Source organism: Staurois parvus, unplaced genomic scaffold (genome assembly GCF_062004578.1).
Source record: "Staurois parvus isolate SC_StPar_1 unplaced genomic scaffold, SC_StPar_1.0 ptg000670l, whole genome shotgun sequence".
Lineage (NCBI taxonomy): Eukaryota > Metazoa > Chordata > Amphibia > Anura > Ranidae > Staurois > Staurois parvus.
Genome location: NW_028318466.1, coordinates 3,812,617 through 3,826,901, shown reverse-complemented (window position 1 = coordinate 3,826,901; position 14,285 = coordinate 3,812,617). Strand labels below are relative to the sequence as shown.

Here is a 14,285-nt window from a genome sequence, read left to right as displayed (position 1 = left end):
AAACAACTCCTAAGGGAAAGGAGAAAAATAGGGGGGGGGGGGGGGGGTCAGCTGTAGGACTCTCATGATACAGAAGTTTAACTAATCCAAGGCTCCCAAGTCCCCTTAAATCTGGACATATCATCATTGACAATACTTGTAAGTTTATCGTTTACCATTATCCAATTAAGTTTTTGTTTCACCCTGTCGAACGGGATCACAGATTGTTTCCAACTTCTAGCTATGGTAATGCAAGCCGCCAGTAAGAGATATAAAATTAGTTTGGTAGATTTTTTGGGAACAGCAGCAGGTAATATATGAAATAGGGCCACTTCCAGTGATCTACGGATATTAACTCCTGTTATCGAATATATCAAATTAAATATGCGGATCCAGAACCTACTCACAACTGGACATTTCCACCGGAACCAGCTAGATGATACTGAAGGGTACATTTTGGCTAGGCGAGCAGGAACCAAATACCAGCGAAGTAGCGTTTCATAATTGTATTCAACAAGATCAGTGTTAATCGAGATCTTCGATAAAGTATGAGCCGCATTCCGCCATGTGTCTAAATCTAATGAACTATTTAAATCCTCCTCCCATTGGGTCATGTAGGATAATTTGGTGAGGGGATCAACAATGGAAGCATAAATAATGGATAAACGACCTCGCATCAACCCACCTGCCCCACAGGAGACCTCGAGGGAAGTAAGCGCACAAGGTTCTGTGAGTAATCTAAGCTTGCTAATGATAAAAGAGCGACGTTGGTGATAACAAAATATTTCTCCAGGAGGCATCTGATATTTTGTCAAAAAATGTTGAAGAGGCCGAGGACGAAACCCATCTAAATAGTCTCCGATACGTAACAGACCCTTATTAATCCACTACTGGAACACCGATGGAGATAGACCTGGGGCAAACTCAGGATTACCGAACACTGGGGCCAACGGGGCATGTGGAGAGGAAAAAGCTTTGCGAGCTCGCCATCTATCCCACACCGATAATGAATAGGATAGAGTAGGACACAAAATAGGAGGATGCAATCCACTGGGAAGCCACATAAGAGTGCCCATAGCATATGGATGGCACGAAATAGCCTCAATCCCAACCCACTGGGGGACATATCCCCTGGCCATAGTACACAATAACTGTGCTATTTGGGCCACCTGAAAGTATGCCAAGAGATTAGGGAGTCCCAAACCGCCATACCTTTTCAGGGAGAATAGGGTAGACTTGTTAATCCTAGGGCGTTTTCCCCTCCATATAAATCTTGAGACTGTTGCTTGTAGTAATAACAGTTCCCGTTTGGGGACCATGATTGGTAGTGTCTGTAAATAGTACAATAATCTCGGTAAAAAGGTCATTTTAATAGAATTAATTCTACTGAACCAGGAAAGTGAATGATCCTGCCAGTCTAGTAAGTCATTTTTAAGTCGTTTGAAAAGCGGGAGATAGTTGTTTTTTTATGACTTCGATATAGATGTCGTGAGGTAAATCCCTAGATAGGGGCGAGAACCAGGGGCCCACTGAAAATCAAAATTTTCCCAGAGGTAACGAACCTCCGAATCGGGTAACAAGATATTTAAGGCAACCGTTTTAGACGAGTTAAGCGTAAGACCAGAGGCCTCAGAAAACCGATGAAACAAGTGGAAGAAACCAGGCAGAGACGTATGAGGATTAGATATATACATGAGAACATCATCAGCAAATAAGGTGCATTTATGATCCCATTGACCACAGTAGACGCCCAAGATAGTGGGATCAGCGCGAATAGCAATCGCAAGTGGTTCCATTGCCAAAGCAAAGAGCAATGGAGAAAGAGAACACCCCTGTCTAGTCCCTCGTTCTATCGAAAAAGGGGCTGATTTATATCCACGAATGGAAACTTGAGCGGACGGGGTAGAATATAAGGCCCGTAACAGTGTCGTAAAATGAGGGCCAAACCCGAAAATGTCTAACGTCTGAAACAAATAGTCCCAATGCTTTCTGAATATCCAGTGACAGTAGTTGCTATCTGTCTTTAACAACATTTTGGGAAAAAACCCTGCTCTACCTATTGAAGTAGAGCGCGTGCACACAGCCCTGGGGCTTGCAAACCCGGATGTTACCAAGCCTAGAGATGTGATTTGTAAATTGTTGTGCTACCAGGATAAAGAAGCTATCATGAGGGGTATGCATAAGCACCTTTGTCTGGAATTTGAGGGTTCAAAATTATATTTTTTCCTGATCTATTCCGCTGCACTTTGGAGCTTAGAAAAACCCTGCGTCCTCTCTTGGATTCCGTCCGCAATGCAGGAGCTATATATCGCTGGGGCTTTCCATTCTGGCTTACAGCTACTAAATATGGAATCTCGGCCACTCTTCGTGACAAAGATGATCTACCGCAATTTCTTCAAACTCTCCACCTGTTTGAGGTCGATTTTCCTGATTGGAGGGGTTTCTTCCTCTAATCGGACACAACGGGACTGGCAGGAACCACATCAGAAACGTAAACGGATCCGTAATCCCCCAGGCTCTCCTAACGCTAAAGGGAACACTTGAACTTTAGTTCTTGGATATTGTTCATTTGAATTGTTCTGGGTCGGTTCCTGTGACCTCCCCTGACGCCGATATCCTTTTCCCTGTTCTTTTGAGTCCATTGTCTGGGTCCCTGCATTTTAAGTTAATCCCACTAGTGTTTTTTCCCACTTTAAAGTTGTTGTCCCCCTATTACCACTTATTAAATTTTTTCGCCTATACTTCAGTGTTAAGGATCTTGTTGGTATAGGGGGGTTTTGGACCATATAGAATGTTATATATACTGCTCTCGATAAATGGCTTTGTTATTTGTTTTAGTGCTTTATGCCTTTACATTAACATAGGCGGTGGGTAGTTCTGGCTAGAGTTGCCTCCTCGGGTGTGGTTTACACGCTACCCCACTATAGGCTCACCCAGTTCCATTTTACACGGGGTGTTCACCCTTTTGGGTCATGGACAACATGCTGCCATTGCTTATTTTGTGGTTACCACCCGCCCAGCGATTAGGTTGTATATTGTCCTCTACTGTATTAGTTTACTATGTGGTTACTAAGATATTTTTTGATTTTTCTTTCCCGATCAATTGCTTACTTGCCTCCATAGACTTTGCCCGTTCTCATAATGTATGTCTTTAAGGTGCAATCATACAATGTCAGAGGTCTTAGCTCTCATTTTAAGTGAAGCAGAGTCTGGAGAGAGGTAAAGGCCCTCAAAGCACAAGTCCTGATGTTACAGGAAACCCATTTTGTAGCGGGATCGATTCCCAAACTCCCACTGTACCTGTTTGACTGATGGTTTCAAAGCCCGTCCCCAATCAAGGGAGCCAAGGGCGTGGCGATAGCCTTTTACAAGTCTTGCCCCTTTGTCCCTGAAACTCACTTGGAGGATCCTGAGGGCAGATATGTGATGGTGAAGGGCTCCCTTTATGGTCCCCGGCTGGACTCCTCAGGTAAATCCACATTGTCCTTTTCAGTTTGGAAACATATTTCCAGATCCCTATGAGACATGCAATTGGTAGACAGTTGGAGGGCCTTCCACGCTAGTGATAAAGACCTATTTTTCCCAGGTACATCAGTCGTATTCTCGGATTGATCTCCTGCTGATTGATCAACCTCATTTAGATGTAGTCCATTCCACCAAGATCCTATTACGCTCTCGGATCATACCCTGATTGAACTAGTCCTCCAGCCTTGACCTAAGACTTGCCAGACATGGTCGTGGCACCTTAATGAAAATCTTTTAGATGATGTTGCGGTGGCTGGAGAGATACACAAGGTGTTGCAGCAATATTTTGTAGATAATGCGGTTGGAGGGAACTCCAAGAGCTTGATTTGGAAGGCTCATAAGGCTGTCATCAGAGGTGCCTTTTTCGCTCAGGCTACACATTTAAAGAAACAGTTAATTTCAGACTTAACCAGTTTACTATCCCAGATCTCAGATCTCTCCTATAGACACAAAAAGAAGATGGACCCCTAGATGGGGACTCAACTTGTGGACTTGAGGACGCAATTAAAACCACTCCTAGACACCCAGTTCAAACGTAAACGCAGATATATGGCCCACAAATACTATGAGCAAGGACATAAATGTGGGAGGATGTTGGCGAGGGCACTTAAGAAACAAATTTCAGGTTCTTTTGTCCACCATATATGTGATGCCTCGAGTATGAAGCTACATTTTCCATCCCAGATTGCCAAGTGCTTCCAAGATTTGTGGTGCAATTTTAACGCTCCTTAAGCAAGTATCAAACGTGGCAAAAAACGCACATAGGGTGTTTGGGAGAGCGTTTTTAAAGAGCGTTAAACGTAAGTCAAATGCACCTATTAATGCTAAACTCATTAACGCTATATGTGCGTTTTGATAAGAGTCAGCATTTTGAGTCAAGTGTGAATGACCCCCTAGTCCCTTCTTTTCCTTGTCACTTCCTTGCCTCTACTTTCTTCCCCAAAGATATACAGTGCTCAGCATAAATGAGTACACTCCAACAGATTTATCAGAAAACCCTTACTTTCCTTTCAGAATCAGCATTTCCTACGGCGCACTATACTACAAAATACTCCCACAAATGCGGCCACTGATTGCAAACACAATTTGTTAATTTACATACACAGATAAGTATTTTTTCTAACAAATTCATTCAAGACCATGTTGCAAAAATGAATGCACCCCAATGAAAGTCTTAGAAGCAAAACTAAATTTTAGGCTACTTTCACAATGAGGAGTTTTTGAAGCATTTTTGCATTAAAAGCACCTAAAAAGCTCAAGAAAAATGCTTCCCTATGTATGTATATCTGTGTATGTTTTCTCACTGAGGCGTTGCTCTTGCGGTGCAGTGTAAAAACTCTGGTGAGTTAAAAAAAAAAAAAGCCCCAAAAATGCCTCCTTCCCATTTTTGGTGCAGTTTGTGTCATGTGTACTTTAAAAATGCTCAGCGTGGCAGGAGCGTGGTAAAAAACGTCTATGCGTTTTTGCTGTGTTTTAGCAGCGGATCAGTATGAAAGTAGCCTTAGACGACAAAATCCTAATTAACAAGAATTCAACTACAGGTGAGTCTAATTATTCATTAAACAGGCTACAAGAACATTAGCAAAGCTTTACTTATCAGTCAGAATACTGTAGCAAAAGTGATACAAAAATGTAACAAAGATGGAACTGCAACCAGCTCACAGAGACGTTCAGGCCGTCCATGGAAGTTACCACTGCGACAGGAGCGTCTTCTGATAAGAAGGGTTGAAGAAAATCGCCATGCAAGTTCACTGCAGTTAGCTAAAGAAGTAGAAAGCCAAACTGGAGTGATTGTTTTTCGTGACACAATACGGCGTACACTTCAGAGGAATGGCATGCATGGGTGTCGTCCACAAGGGAAACCTCTCCTAAAGCCCATGCACAAAAAAGCACAGAATTTACCAGTGACCATGCTGAAAAAGAAGACTACTGGGACTCTGTACTCTGAAATAATTAAACCAAGATAAACGTTTTTGGAGCTGATGGCTTCAAAAGTGTATGGTGCCCCAAAGGTGAGGGGTACAAATAAAAATGCATGGTGCCTACAGTGGAACATGGTGGTGTGTCCTTCTGTGGGACTGCACAAGAGCTGCTGGTGTTTGGGAGCTGCATTTCATTGATGGTATCATGAATTCACAGATGTACTGCTCTATATTGATAGAGAAGATGCAACCATCACTCCATGCCCTTGCTTGCTGTGCCCTTTTCCAACATGACAATGATCCAAATCACACATCTAAGGCCACTGTTGCATTTCTAAAGAACAGGGTGAAAGTGATTTAGTGGCTAAGTATGTCTCCTGATCTGAACCTAATCGAACACCTATGGGGAATTCTGAAGAGACATGTTGAGCATCACTCTCCATCCAGCATGCAGTCTCTAAAAGAGGTCGTTCTTGAAGAATGGAAAAGAGATCGATGTTGCAATATGTCGCCAACTTGTTCATTCCATGCCTAGAAGACTTGGTGCTGTCCTTACAAATCATGGAGGTCATACAAAATACTAGATTTAGTAGTTTTTAAAGGTTGATGTGTGAATTATTTCCAGTTTTCATTTTTATTTTTGAATGACACGTATTAGGAAATCGTGGCGGTCTTTGTTATTTGTCTCTTTCCTGAATAAAACTTTCTCATTATAGTTATTGGCATATATCAGTTGTGAATATTATATAACAGTATCTTGAAACGTTTACTTTTTTTCTCTTTAGTTCAAGCTCAGAACATTGAAAGATTAACATCTAAACAGCAGCTAGACTTGGAACGAGCACGCTTCCTTGTCACACATTTGAGGCATTTGAAGAAGATGATTAAAGGAAACTCAGAAGAAGCCATTGAGCTGTATTCAGAGGCAGTTGAACTCTGACAACAGTAAGTAAATCTATAGGAATTCCCCAATCAGGACATTATGCTGCTTAGAGGAAAGAGGAAAGTCCCAGCAGCATGTGTTAAAGTATATGTGAACCCTCACTTTGTAAAGTAACCCATTCAGTTTAAGGGTGAATTCACACAAAATAGAGAGCTACTGCAGCACTTACCACTGCGGTGGCTCTTTGTTCCCAACTGCAGTAGGGAGCAGTGTGGTGCACGATCTGACACATCACACGGCTCCTTTTATTTTCTGTTTTGTACAAACTTTATTTGAAGTGTACTTCATTCACATTAATTTGATATTTGGCATGGTGCACTGTGATAAATTGCAGCATGTCTTCATATCGCAGCACGCTGCAGCGCAGCCATAGGCCAAGTATGTCTCCTGATCTGAACCCAGTTGAACACCTGTGGGGAATTTTGAAGAGACAAGTTGAACATCACTCTCCATCCAGCATCCTGGCTCTAAAAGAGGTCATTCTTGAACAATGGAAAAAGATAGAAGTTGCAATATGTCGCCAACTTGTTCATTCCATGCCTAGAAGACTTGGTGCCGTCCTTACAAATCACGGAGGTCATACAAAATATTAGCTGTAGTAGTTTTTGTTGTGGGGTGTATTAATTTTGCATCAACTAATTTGAGTAAAACTGAAGATTTTGTAATCTAAGTTATATTATTAATCTTACTTTCATGTAATGAGCTAAACAAATGTTCTATAAAACTCAATTTTGTCAAAATTTTGAAAATTGTTCTTGTGTTCATTGAGATATTGATTAAATTCTTACTTTTCAAAAGGGGTGTACTCATTTATGCTGAGCGCTGTATGTGTCAAAGTTTTGTTAGTTCTATCACCCACAACCTTTCTACATTTTACTTTTTTCCTTTACCCCTTAAATAGAAAATACATACCAAGACAGGGAGGACACAAGTCCATGCTATTTCTTGTGGAAATTTATTAATACTGCATAAGCATAATTTTGCATTGTTTTGTATGCAATTGTCTTTTAGACATCAAGATGTTTCAATAGCTCTGCTATGTATGACTGTACTGAATCTTGACTTATATGAATGGGTGTTTCACCCTGTCTCACTTTGGTCTAAATAAAGAATTTATATTAAAAAAAAAATGCAAATACTGTGTTTTTTTTGGTTTTTTTTTAAAAGTATGATTGTATGGGTGAATAATGGTAAGTATGGTTGTATAAATCTGGTTAAATGGCTGCCGAATATACTGGGTATCTTTGGCGAGCCTCACATTTGCCCCTTTGAAAACAAAACATGATTGTCCAGCTTTGATATTTTGTTAATCAGTAGTAAAATAAGAAATCGGTAGAAAAATCTCATTGTTTAGAGAAAAAAAGAATTACAATAATAATGTGGACCCTAAGCCGTACAAAAACGTCAAATTCATACATTTATCAGCCTTTTGACATTAGACATTACATTATCTGATGTACTTGAACAGATGAAAATTTAAAACCATTCCACAAGAAACATAGAAGAAGTCTTCCCCAAGTCAGGCAATGGCATGCATGATTTTAGCGAATATTTTTTGGTGGTGTGACATAGTTTTAGAAAACATAGAACTTGTTGGTTTACAAAAAAACTTTGTAGCATTGGAAATGTTTTGGTACATGTATTTGAGAAAGGGAGAACTGTCCGGCTGCCAAGGGATTCAGAGTTCCTGTAGCTGCAGCATCTGAGCGGGAATACGTATGAGGCACAAATCTTTGTATTTTAATCTTTTCTTATTTAGGTAATTCTCCACTGGGAGAGAAATTGCAAACCATTTGGCGTCATTAGTAAAGGAAAGAAACAATGAGAGTAGATAGACATAATAAGTAGAAGTGCAAGCGCAACATATCCATAGGGTTACCATAATGGAAGGAGGCATGAATATTTGGGCCATGTAGGCCAAGGCGCTTTATTTTCCTCTTTTACCACTTTTCATAGCTTCTTTAGACTTACTATTCTTTATTTTGTAAAGTGGTTGTAAACCTCAGACATGAAATATGAACAAAGCATATACCTCTATTGTGTGTACTTGACTCAATTAGGAACATGAAGTGTCATTTCTGTCTGCTGCTTCATTCCTCTGCTATCAGTATAAGTTTTCCTGATACCAAGAGAAACATGGTGACAGGGAAGGATCTCCAGCAGATTGATGGACTTAGCTCTGTTCTTGTGAGCTGCTGGAGGGGGTGTGTCTCTTTTGTCCAACCAGCTCACAGGACTCTTCTCACTGAGCTCTGCAGAGTGTAACTTCAGCTCTCCGGCTCCCTTTTTTTTTCTGGATTCTAAGGCAAGCTTTATAAATAAAGGACTTTGAACAAATGTAGAGAAGAAAAGATGGCAGATAAACAGGTACAACTTATGTAGGAGGATTTGTTTAATCTCTGTGAATACCTGAGGCCAGTCACTTCACTTGGTATATGTAAGGGTTTACAACCACTTTACTTAATTTATAAATAAAAATAAAAAGTAAAATATATGTTCAGAGATCTGAAATAAGTAAAGTGTGGAAAGCCTCTATGAAAGATATATGTAATTGTTAAGATTGTTGTAGAACTGCAGTTTACAGAACCCTTAATTGTTGTGTTGCTTTGTGTTGCAGGAAGCTGCTCAAGCCCTAATATATGCAGAGATGGCAGGTTCAACCCTGGACAACATTCAAGGCAAGATAAATGAGTACCAGGACCGGGTACAAGCTCTGTTCAATGCAGGTAGCCATATGGGGGGGGGGGGGGGCTGCTATTTCTGTTTTTTTTTTTGTATTCTTTTCTAGGTAATATAACCGTTATTGTTTAAAATGCAATCCATACATCCTATGCCTGCCTGTGGCAGCTGTCCCTCAATCGTCTACCCTACATTCTGTGGCAGTTCTCCTCTCTCTGTCCACATTAGCTTTTCTTGCAGATGATTCCAGCCAACTGTCTGCACTATTAATGGTTGGAACATGCTTCAAAAAAATCATCCTTTTTGGTTTTATTGTTTCATTTACATTCCTTTGAGTGTATGGAAGAGCTTGGGGAATGTCAGTGAACTAGATGCTTCAATTGGCACTGTAAGGCTAGGTTCACATCTGTGCGGGTGATTCCAGCTGCTGGTCCGCACCTGTTCCCGCAGCTGCAACCACCCACACAGAAAAATGCAGGTGATTTGTGTGGGTGCCTTTTAATCCTAATGGCAAGCCTCACACATTAGAAATCACTCCTGCACTGGGAATCACACTGCACTTGCAGTGTAAAACCAATCCAAAAGTGTTTTTGGATTTTATTTGTTGTACATTTTAATAATAGGATATTTATAGATATGTCATTTTGTAGTTATTGGGAGGGTTTGCTTAAGTTTCCTAAAGTGATATTAAAGGGTTGGGTCCTTTTTTTTTAAATTCTGTTTTGAACAGAGCAGCCTTGATCCTCTTCTTCTCGGGTCCCCTGCCAGTGTTTCTGGCTCCTTCCTCTTGACTAGTGCCCCCAATAGCAAGCCAATTTCTATAGGGGCACTGGTGCTAGATGTCTCCCGAGCCCCGCTATATGTGTCCATTAGACACGTAGAGCTGCGGCTCGCAACCCCCCCTCCCCCTCACTGTTTTCCTCATTGGCTCACTGGCTGTGTCTCGGCCAATGAGGCGAGAGAGACCCAGGACAGCCAAGGCTCTTGTGTACATTGCTGGATTGAGAAGGAGCTCAGGGGAGTATTGGGGGAGTGGGGGGGGGCTTTGGGGGGTGCAGCACACAGAAGTTTTTTTACCTTCATGCATTCTATAAATAAAAACATTGTTAGTCTTTACAACCACTGTAAGTTTTTCTGTGATGTTTTTGCACAGTGTTTTTCTCACTTGCAAAGCAGCATTTACTAATACTGTGACTTAATTACACAGATGTACTCTTAAACAGTGCAGAATCTGTAATAATATACTGTTAAAGCCTTAGAATATATATATATATATATATATATGTGTATGTATGTGTATATATATATATATATATATATATACAGTGGGGATCAAAAGTTTGGGCACCCCAGCTACAAATTTGTAATAATGTGCATAAAGAAGCCAAGGAAAGATGGAAAAATCTCCAAAAGGCATCAAATTACAGATTAGACATTCTTATAATATGTCAACAAAAGTTAGATTTTATTTCCATCATTTACACTTTCAAAATAACAGAAAACAAAAAAATGGCGTCTGCAAAAGTTTGGGCACCCTGCAGAATTTATAGCATGCACTGCCCCCTTTGCAAAGCTGAGACCCTCCAGTGTCATGGATTGTTCTCAATCATCATCTGGGAAGACCAGGTGATGTCAATCTCAAAGGTTTTAAATGCCCAGACTCATCTGACCTTGCCCCAACAATCAGCACCATGGTTTCTTCTAAGCAGTTGTCTAGAAAACTGAAACTGAAAATAGTTGACTCTCACAAAGCTGGAGAAGGCTATAAGAAGATAGCAAAGTGTTTTCAGATGTCAATATCCTCTGTTCGGAATGTAATTAAGAAATGGCAGTCATCAGGAACAGTGGAAGTTAAAGCAAGATCTGGAAGACCAAGAAACATATCAGACAGAACAGCTCGCAGGATTGTGAGAAAAACAATTCAAAACCCACGTTTGACTGCACGATCCCTCCAGAAAGATCTGGCAGACACTGGAGTTGTGGTACACTATTCCACTATAAAGAGATACTTCTACAAATATGGTCTTCATGGAAGAGTCATCAGAAGAAAACCTCTTCTACGTCCTCACCACAAAAATCATCGTTTGAACTTTGCAAATGAACATATAGACAAGCCTGATGCATTTTGGAAACAAGTTCTGTGGACCGATGAGGTTAAAATTGAACTTTTGGGCCGGAATGAGCAAAGGTACGTTTGGAGAAGAAGGGGCACAGAATTAAATGAAAAGAACCTCTGTCCAACTGTTAAGCATGGGGTTGGATCAATCATGCTTTGGGGTTGTGTTGCAGCCAGTGGCACAGGGAACATCTCACGAGTAGAAGGAAAAATGGATTCAAGAAAATTTCAGCAAATTTTGGATGGTAACTTGATGCCATCTGTGAAAAAGCTGAAGTTAAAGAGAGGATGGCTTCTACAAATGGATAATGATCCTAAACACACCTCGAAATCCACGGGGGATTACATCAAGAGGCGTAAACTGAAGGTTTTGCCATGGCCTTCACAATCTCCTGACCTCAACATAATTGAAAATCTATGGATAGACCTTAAAAGAGCAGTGCGTGACAGACAGCCCAGAAATCTCAAAGAACTGGAAGACTTTTGTAAGGAAGAATGGGCAAATATACCTCAAACAAGAATTGAAAGACTCTTGGCTGGCTACAAAAAGCGTTTACAAGCTGTGATACTTGCCAAAGGGGGCAGTACAAGATATTAACTCTGCAGGGTGCCCAAACTTTTGCAGACGCCATTTTTTTGTTTTCTGTTATTTTGAAAGTGTAAATGATGGAAATAAAATCTAACTTTTGTTGACATATTATAAGAATGTCTAATCTGTAATTTGATGCCTTTTGGAGATTTTTCCATCTTTCCTTGGCTTCTTTATGCACATTAATACAAATTTTTAGCTGGGGTGCCCAAACTTTCGATCCCCACTGTATATATATATAAACCAAGAATTTTAATTTACATGAACCACATACTCTGCTTCTGTCAGACGGTAGCCCAAAGTAAGTGGAGAATTTTACACATCTCTAGTCATACTCAATTTAGCTGTTGTGCTACTGCAATGCATTCCTTATATTGTGGTGCATTTTCTTTCCTTGTTTTTTTCTTTCCTTGTGTTCTCACCTTGTCATCTATAACTTGATGCTTTTATAGCAGACAAAAGATGACATATATGCTCTTCTATTTGTGCTAAAGAGAAAAACAATAGTACAAAAACTCTACACTTATTAACAAAAGAGGTGGGATCATAAGTGATAACCATAAGTGGTTGATGTGTGAATTATTTCCAGTTTTCATTTTTATTTTTTAATGATACGTGGCGGTCTTTGTTATTTGTCTCTTTCCTGAATAACACTTTCTCATTATAGTTATTGGCATATATCAGTTGTGAATATTATATAACAGTATCTTTACTTTTTTTCTTTTTTAGTTCAAGCTCAGAACATTGAAACATTAAAATCTAAACAGCAGCTAGACTTGGAACGAGCACGCTTCCTTGTCACACAGGCATTTGAAGAAGATGATAAAGGAAATTCAGAAGAAGCCATTGAGCTGTATTCAGAGGCAGTTGAACTCTGTTTGACAACAGTAAGTAAATCTTTAGGGATTCCCCAATCGGGACATTATGCTGCTTAGAGGAAAGAAGAAAGTCCCAGCAGGGTGTGTTTAAAGTATATGTGAACCCTCACTTTGTAAAGTAACCCATTCAGTTTAAGGGTGAATTTACATAAAATGGAGAGCTACCGCAGCACTTACCATTGTGGTGGCTCTCTGTTCCCAGCGGCAGTAGGGAGCAGTGTGGTGCACGATCTGACACAGCACATGACTCCCTTTTTTTCTGTTTTGTACAAACTTTATTTGAAGTGTACTTCATTCACAGCAATGTGCAGCAGTGCGATGTGCTGCGTTGGTATACATTGACGTGATATTTGGCATGGTGCACTGTGATAAATTGCAGCATGTCTGCATATCGCAGCACGCTGCAGCGCAGTCATAGGCTGCATTGCAGTGTGAATGGGATACATAAGTAACAATTGTCTCTTGTGTGTCCTTGTGGCGACAAAAGCTTTACCATGCAGTAAAACGTCTGTCACCGCATATAGTGTGAATTCTCCCTTAAATGGAAGTGAAAGACAAAACATTTGTGTATATGTATAAAAAAAACATTATAAACTCCTTTTTTCTTTTTTTTCTGTATGAGTGATCACACACCCTCTGCTTTCAGCTGCATAATGAGCTTAGAGAGATAGGGGAGGAGAGACAACATCATACCGGTCTTCCCAGTGAATGGCTGTGCATGGAGGGAGTGTCAGTGTCAGGACAAGTCTGATCACTGGAGGAGAGCAGGCTGACTTCTCAGCACAGCCGAAAAACTGACCACGCTGTGCTCTCGTGCCTAGTGTAGTCCATTTTTAATAAGAAAGCAGGGGGACTGGCAGGAACACCAGGGATTTCACACAAAGGAAGCAAGAAAAAGATAACAAGATACTTTTTCATACAAGTACAGGCACATATCAGGAACATGAAATGTTGGATTTACATATTTAATTATTAGAACGTGTCCTTCCATACTGAAGGTAATTGCTGGTTGTTTTTAGCTACATTATAGTTGTTGCCACTGAGGTGCGCAGTCTGTTTACATGCAAACATTTCTATTTTTAATATACAGGTGAAACTCGAAAAATTAGAATATCCCTGCAAAAGTTCATTTATTTCAGTAATGCAACTTAAAAGGTGAAACTAATATATGAGATAGACTCATTACATGCAAAGCAAGATCGTTCAAGCCGTGATTTGTCAAATTTGTTATAATTATGGCTTACAGCTCATGAAAACCCCAAATCCACAATCTCAGAAAATTAGAATATTACATGCAATCAATAAAACAAGGATTGTACATAGAACAATATCGGACCTCTGAAAAGTATAAGCATGCATATGTACTCAGTACTTGGTTTGGGCCCCTTTTGCAGCAAATACTGCCTCAATGCGGCGTGGCATGGAAGCTATCAGCCTGTGGCACTGCTGAGGTGTTATGGAAGACCAGGATGCTTCAATAGCGGCCTTCAGCTCTTCTGCATTGTTCGGTCTCATGTCTCTCATCTTTCTCTTGGCAATGCCTCATAGATTCTCTATGGGGTTCAGGTCAGGCGAGTTTGCTGGCCAATCAAGCACAGTAATCCCACAGTCATTGAACCAGGTTTTGGTGCTTTTGGCAGTGTGGGCAGGTGCC

At 40.4% G+C, this 14,285-nt stretch overlaps 1 protein-coding gene across 1 annotated transcript in view; it reads left to right on the top strand.

The window, feature by feature from the left end:
- CAPN7 (calpain 7) overlaps positions 1-14,285 on the top strand; it is a 124,073-nt gene that overhangs the window by 27,852 nt on the left and 81,936 nt on the right. Inside the window, exons 2-3 of the mRNA XM_089652073.1 lie at positions 8,987-9,095; positions 12,483-12,640. Coding sequence (XP_089508199.1) covers positions 8,987-9,095; positions 12,483-12,640 — 267 coding nt within the window. The remainder of the gene's footprint in view (positions 1-8,986; positions 9,096-12,482; positions 12,641-14,285) is intronic.